The following is a 7,617-nucleotide window of genomic DNA, read 5'->3' on the forward strand; positions in this document are numbered from 1 at the left end:
TCTTGTCCTCCGGGTGTCGCTAACGAGGTGAGCTTTTATCGCCCAATTTTAATTTCCCTGATTTGACGCAAACTTTCTTCAAAGTGCCATTGAATGATGCAGCTGGAGGGTGGTCATTCGGCCCATCAGTCCTCCTGAGTCCGAATATCTGTGTGACACTGCAGTTTCATATAGCCCAGATTGGAATTCCTTTGCTGAGATTATTAGTGAAGTCGGTAGGGATTTTCTGAAACACCCAACTTTTCGTGATGTGTATCTTTTTTAAGCTTGGTTGCAGCATTTCATCTTCAGATTTTTCTAAACGGAATTCAAAATCACAAACCACTAACGCTCATATTGGATAGTACCAGTCCGGTACTATAACCGTGGCAGTTCAGCATAGCTCAGATGTTGGAGGTGACATTTCACTCTTCCTAATCAATTTATAAAAGTATTCCATTTTTTGAGATAAAACGTTGGCAGTGCCCTCAGTTCTGAAAGTCATACCGGACTCGAAATGTTTGTTTCTCCACAGATGCGGACTTTCTCTTGCAGTCTATGTATAACAGCGCCTTGCTAATTCAGTTCACTGAGTACCTATCGATAGTGACTATACTTCATTTGGGCTTCAGTGGCTGTTAAGCACTTTGGGACATGGATGGCGGGACGTAGATTGCACGTCTGTCTGTTTTAAACCATATAAACTGGGCAGTCTAGGGTTTCCCCTTGGCTGGTGCAATAATGGAGGGCAGACGGTTGTCCTCCGTGGCTCTCAACCGGGGAGGAATAAAATCAGTCAGTGTTCACACTCCTGAGCCTTCCCCTGCTCAATCACAGGACTGTAATCCACTTTTAACCCGCGTCTTAAGGACAGTAGCGAGAGCAGGAAATGTAGGGAGCTACATTAGCGGCACTGGTTTTAGTTGATTGTATATGTGTATTTAATGTACAGCATGTTAGTTCGGGGCCATCGCGCAGAAAATGTTACATTTCAGGATGCAAGAAACGTGAATAGTGACTGCAAATGTAAATCAGTTTGTTCATGAATCCAGCAAGAATCCTCACTCCTTTCATTTCAGCTTTCAATTTCCTTGGGCTCCCGGCATTTAAATAAACTGCAAACTAATGTTTTTGCTATGAAGGGATTGATGAAGTTGGCAACTTTTTTTTTGTAAGTGTTTCTAAAAATGCGACCGTTTAAATAATCGGAGTCTCTTCACAATATTAATAGCTCAATTCCCGTCTACTTTCGTAAATTGTCCCCTTGCTTTCTGAAACGACTGTAGATATCTTTGTGGTGCAGTTTCACACCTTCCTAGTGATGCGATTGGCCTCAGAAAGCTGGAGAGCAGCCAATCTCATGTGTCATATCAGCCCAATGTAATTGATAGTACTCAGCGTGAAACTGACTGGGAGCGGGTTGCACGAGTTACTTACTCAAGAGTGGAAATTAGAAACTTTGAAAACATTTCCCAAAGTTTTCAAAAGCTGGATTCTCGATGCTATCGCCGTCTGCTTGAAAAAAGGCGATGGAAGTAATTTCATAGGGGCAGGAAATTAAAGAAAAGAGCGCATTTCTGGACAAGATGACCAAGTTACAGGTGTTGGAAATATACTTAGTGTGGATTGTAAATGGTGTTACCTCACAGTCAGGTAGGTGGGGTCGACCCTATGCTTTCTGTCTTTTTTAAAATCTACGATTGTAATCTTATTTCTGTCTTGTGTCCCTAAACGGTGCTCTCAAACTTTTTTGATGAAACTAACTTGGGGGCGTTCCTTCTTTCCGGGTGATTTTAAAAAGTATCTTTTTGTAAAAGAGGGAAAAATCTAATGACAAGCCTTTTAGTTGGAGACGGAAACTGGGAGTTATAAAAACCTGTTTGCTTAAGATTTTTGCGCAATCACCTAACGATAAACTGAGGCTGCTGTGTGGGAGCGCCTGCTTCAGGTTGGCTGCAGCTTTCCATGACCTGACTCTCGGTGTGTTCACAGGTCGGAAAGATCAGGTTCATGGGCAGTCAGTTCAAGCGCATGTGAACGTGAAGTGAGCACCAACCTCGGGTAACCTTCGAAGTTCACGCGGACTTTTCCCCAAAGCTCCCCTCTTGGGGTAGAGCTGAGGGTGGGATTTCGCGTGTGACAGGCTGCAAGTCTGACCGCATTGGGTCACAAGAAATGTTGAATTGGTTCAGCTTCTATCCCCCTGACGTGTATCTAGGGAATTGAACTGAACTGCGAAGTGGCTTTTTCCAGAAGCATTCAGCCGAGTTCTCGTTTAAAGCTATTTCATGATGTTTCGTGTCTATTTCATCCCAGCAGGGAGTCTCCAGGCGCTTCTGTAGGTCGAACAACGTTGTCTGGATGCCAATTTTCCCCATCTCCCTTTCCCCGAAATCGTGCCTTTTTTGTTCTTTCGCTGGCAGAGTCACTGACACTATGGGATTCAGTGTAGAGAGCAACTTGGATCCTCGCTGTTAGTTTTAGACTGTTTCAAACCCTGTGCACTTTGTCAGTGTCATGAGAACTTGTGATTCACAAGAGCGACAGAAGAGCTCACTGACTCCTGGTCTGTCTACTTTCTAGCTCTTGGGAGACCTGTGCACAGGAGTTGGAGTCAGAGTTACAAAGTTGTATTTTTAAGAAAAGCGACTGCTGTTCTGTAAATACTTGTCCCTCTTTGCAAATCAGTTCGTAGACTTTACTCTTCCAAATAATTCACTGCATGGTGAGATACTAACTAGAAAGATGCAAATCTTCCTGCATTACAAGAACACTTATTCTGTTTATTCATGCCTTGTATGTTTCAACTCTTCTGGGAATATCAATAGTTCCTTTTAAATGTTAATTGAGTGCTGCCAGTGAGTTGGAGGACAGGTAAATATCTTCTTCATGGATCAGGTGAACTTTGATTTTGAATTTTTGTTATTGCCTGCAGGAACTTGCAAGTTGAACCCTTTCTTTCCAAAGCTGCCCTTTTCTGTTAAAATAAAGGTGCTGACCTGTTTAACTAACACTTTGCTGGGATGCACTGAGGTGGTGTGGTTCACAGAGTTGCATTCACACTTTTATGGCTTTTTCCAATAGGAATTGGAAACATTTCTCTGTCTCTGGAAAGTGTTTTAGGGTATCTCTCTCTACGTAGAGGTTCTATATGAATGTAGATTGTGTTGGTGATGCAGCCAACTGCCACTTGTTGGAACACAGAAGCACAATCTAAGCAAGTGTGGTCCAGTGAGACCCATCCAGTTTGTTCTTTCTGCAGCCTGTATATATCACACCTTATTTATTTCTCATCCTGTTCAATCCACAATCTAATAAATGCTCAGTTAGGAGGCACCAAGTGACGTGCTCCTGTCAAGGAGATGAAAATCCAACCAGGGAGTCATGTCTGAAGCATCATGGGTGGCACCTCCAAGAGAACATGATGCCCACTTAGCTTTCTGGCAGTTGGTGCTATGGTCAGCTGAACCTGGCACTGTTTCTGCCACAGTATTGAAAGGACCCAATCAAAGTCCTAAATGTTCTCTCTGACTGTAACCTTGGGATATTTTCTGTTCCCATGAATGAATGAAACAAGGATTTAAATACACTAAATAAATGCAAAGTTAAAAATCACACAACACCAGGTTATAGTCCAACAGGTTTAATTGGAAGTACACTAGCTTTCGGAGCGTCGCTCCTTCATCAGGTGATTGTCGCTCCGAAAGCTAGTGCTTCCAATTAAACCTGTTGGACTATAACCTGGTGTTGTGTGATTTTTAACTTTGTACACTCCAGTCCAGCACCGGCATCTCCAAATCATAAATAAATACAAGTTGTTACATCCATTCATTGTAAGAGTTGTTTCTTTATCTGGTATTTTATAAAGGCAGCATTTCGTTTGGGACTCTGTATGAAATGTGATTTGACTCATACAAAACAATGTAGCACAATTTCCTCTTCAAGACGACAACTTTGCATAAATCTCCATGAACGAGAAACTCTAATCTCCAGGTCTACAGATGCTGGAGATTAGAGTCGCGAATGTGGCGCTGGAAAAGCGCAGCAGGTCAGGTAGCATCTGAGGAGCAGGGGAATGGACGTTTAGGGCAAAAGCCCTTCATCAGAGTGGGGCTGGGGGAAGGTAGCTGAGAGTGTGATAGGTAGATGGAGGTGGAGGTAATGGTGATAGGTCAGAGGGGAAGGTAGAGCAGATTGGTGGGAAGGAAGATGGACAGGTGGGACAGGTCATGAGGACGGTGCTGAGCTGGAAGGTTGGAACTGGGATAAAGTAGGGGGAGGGGAAATGAGGAAGCTGGTGAAATCCACATTAATGCCATGGGGTTGGAGAGTCCCAAGGTGTGCAATGAGGCATTCTTCCTAGAAGTATCAGGTGGTGAGGGAACAGCGGTGGAGGAGGCCCAGGGCTTGCATGTCCTTTGCGGAGTGTGAGAGGGAGTTGAAGTGTTCAGCCGTGGGGCAGTGGAGTTGGTTGGTGCAGGTGACGCGGTGATGTTCTCTGAAGCTCTCTGCGAGTAGGTGTGGAAGGAGGTGTAGTCTAGGTAGCTGTGGGAGTTGGTGGGTTCGTAGAAGATGTCCGTGATGAGTCGGTCACCATTGATGGAGATGGAGAGATCCAGGAAGAAGAGGGAGGTGTTGAATGGTCCAGGTGAACTTAAGGTTGGGTGGGATGTGTTGGTGAAGCTGATGGACTGTTCAGCCTCCTCGTGGGAGCACAAGATGGTCCCGAAGCAGTCATCACTGTCGTGGAGGGAAAAGGTGAGGAATGGTGCCAGTGTAACTACAGAAGATAGAGGGGGCCCAGGGAAACAAAAGTCTTTTGGAGGAGGTGGAGAGCATGGGTTGTGCCTCGAATGTATGTGGAGAGTTCCTCGACTGGGGGGATAAGACAATATCGAGGTAGGTGGAGATGAGTTCGGGGAGGCAGGAGCAGGCTGAGATGATGGGTCAACTGGGGTAGTCAGGCTTGTGGATCTTGGGAAATTAATAGAACTTCGATTGGAAGCTGTGTGTGGAATATCCCCTGAGGTGGTGAGGTTGTGTACGGTCTGGAAAATGATGGTTTGGTGATGGGGGGGTGAGGTCGTGGTCGAGGGGACAGAAGGTGGAGGTGTCTTTGAGTTTGGCTTCAGCAGTGTAGAGGTCAGTGCGCCAAACTACCACTCCCCCCATTCCACCCACCACTATCCACAGGTTTGATGGTGAGGTTGGGGTTGGAGTGGAGGGCTGTTGGTGTGAGTGAAGGGAGTGGACAGATTGAGGTGGTCACTGTCCCAGCAGCAGTTGGAAATAAACTCGACCACAGCCTCACCTCCCATCACCAAACCATCATCTCCCAGACCATCCACAACCTCATCACCTCAGGGGATCTCCCACCCACAGCTTCCAACCTCATAGTTTGCGAACCCCGCACCGTCCAGTTCTACCTCCTCCACAAGATTCACAAGCCTGACTACCCCGTCTGACCCATTGTCTCGGCCCGTTCCTGCCCCACCGACCTCATCTCCACATACCTTGACACTGTCCTATCCCCCCGGTCCAGCTCCCCACATATATTTGGGACACCACCCATGCCCTCCACATCCTCCAAGACTTTTGTTTCCCTGGCCCCAACACCTCATCTTCACCATGGACATCCAATCCCTCTACCCCTCCATCTGCCATGACCAGGACCTCCAAGCCCTCCGTTTCTCTCTCTCTCTCAATATCCCCACCAGTACCCTTCCACTGACACTCTTATTCCTTTGGCTGAACTGGTCCTCACCCTCCTTTTGAATCCTCCCACTTCCTCCAGACCAAAGGGGTAGCCATGGGCACCCATATGGGCCCCAGCTATGCCTGTCACTTTGTCGGCTACGTAGAACATTCCATCTTCCGTAGTTACACCAGCACCATTCCCCAACTTTTCCTCCACTACATTGATGACTGCATCAGCTGTCATCTTTCAGACAAGACCCATCTGCCCTCTACTCATCAGCTATGACGTATTTGAAGAAGATGAGGATAATTCTCCCTGGTAGCCTGACCAATATTTCTCCCTTGATCAACATCACAAAATCAGACAATGTGACCATTATCAAATTGTGCACAGGATCGAGAATTGTTACAGTGCAGAAAGAGGCCATTCATCTCATCACTGACTTTCCAAATGTCTAGACCACATAGTGGCACTCCCTGGCTTCTCTCTATAATCCTTCTTATAGTCATTCCTTTTTTTTTAAAACAACAATACAATTTTGTCTTGAAAGCCTCGATTTGAGTCTGCCCCACCATACTCTCAGGCTGTGCTTTCCAGACCCTAACCACATACTGTGTGGGAAAAGAAGGTTTTCCTTATGTCGCCATTGCTGTTTTTGCTAAATGAAATGAATTAATAAATCACATGATTCAATTATATCCATTCGAGGTATAAATGTCCTTTGGTTCTTCCAAGAGGTTCAAAGATGGGTCATTCATGTGTAAGGTTCCTCATTGCCAATGTGGCCTTGTAAGATGAGCACCAATTATCTTTTAACAATAATTATTCCAAGCTTGTTGGATTTGCTCTCACTTTAAGGTTGTTTACTTGTTTATTAATATCATTTTATCTTCCATATTAACAAGAACAGAAATTTCTGGAAAAATTCTGCAGGTCTGGCAGCATCTGTGGAGAGAAAGCAGTGTGAACATTTTGGGTCCCATGACCCTTCTTCAGAACTGAGTAAAAGTTGTTATATGACCTAAAACTAAAGGTACTCTCTAAATCAAATGAATTGTGCAAATAGATATTTGCAAAAAGGTCACCAAGAAAAATCAGTTTCAAAGAGACCTTGGAGTGCAGATTCATAGCTCCTTGAAAGTGGAGTCGCAGGTAGATAGGATAGTGAAGAAGGCGTTTGGTATGCTTTCCTTTATTGGTCAGAGTATTGAGTACAGGAGTTGGGAGGTCATGTTGCGGCTGTACAGGACATTGGTTAGGCCACTGTTGGAATATTGCGTGCAATTCTGGTCTCCATCCTATCGAAAACTTGAAAGGGTTCAGAAAAGATTTACAAGGATGTTGCCAGGGTTTGGAAGAGTTGAGCTATAGGGAGAAGCTGAACAGGCTGGGGCTGTTTTCCCTGGAGTGTCAGATGCAGAGGGATGACCTTATAGAGGTTTATAAAATCATGAGGGGGCATGGATAGGATAAATAGACAAAGTTACTTCCCTACAGTGGAGGAGTCCAGAACTAGAGGGCATAGGTTTAGGGTGAGAGGGGAAAGATATGAGTGACCTAAGGGGCAACTTTTTCACGCAGAGGGTGGTACGTGTATGAATGAGCTGCCCGAGGAAGTGGTGGAGGCTGGTACAATTGCAACATTTAAGAGGCATTTGGATGGGTATATGAATAGGAAGAGTTTGGAGGGATAGGGGCCGGGTGCTGGCAGGTGGGACTAGATTGGGTTGGGATATCTGGTCAGCATGGATAGGTTGGACCGAAGGGTCTGTTTCCATGCTGACTGTAATTACATTTGGACCAGCTGTACAGAAGCAGCTTGTGGAGGTTAGCGGTGTACAAATGGCCCTGTTTCTTACATTACAACAGGAACTCCACTGCAATACGTATTTCATTGGGTATAATGTGCTTTTGAGGTGTCTGGTGGTCATGAAAGTTGC

The 7,617-nt window shown here is 45.3% G+C and overlaps 1 protein-coding gene across 2 annotated transcripts in view; it reads left to right on the forward strand.

The window, feature by feature from the left end:
* Positions 1-1,404: 1,404 nt before the first annotated feature.
* The window catches only part of LOC132805819 (receptor tyrosine-protein kinase erbB-4-like), a 172,141-nt gene continuing 165,928 nt past the window's right edge, over positions 1,405-7,617 (forward strand). The window contains exon 1 of one of the 2 annotated variants that reach the window (XM_060821106.1): positions 1,405-1,632. In XM_060821106.1, coding sequence (XP_060677089.1) covers positions 1,566-1,632 — 67 coding nt within the window. In that variant the 5' untranslated portion in view covers positions 1,405-1,565. The remainder of the gene's footprint in view (positions 1,633-7,617) is intronic. The other variant, XM_060821108.1, reaches the window with a different exon arrangement.

The sequence above is a fragment of the Hemiscyllium ocellatum genome, chromosome X, assembly GCF_020745735.1.
Source record: "Hemiscyllium ocellatum isolate sHemOce1 chromosome X, sHemOce1.pat.X.cur, whole genome shotgun sequence".
Classification (NCBI taxonomy): domain Eukaryota; kingdom Metazoa; phylum Chordata; class Chondrichthyes; order Orectolobiformes; family Hemiscylliidae; genus Hemiscyllium; species Hemiscyllium ocellatum.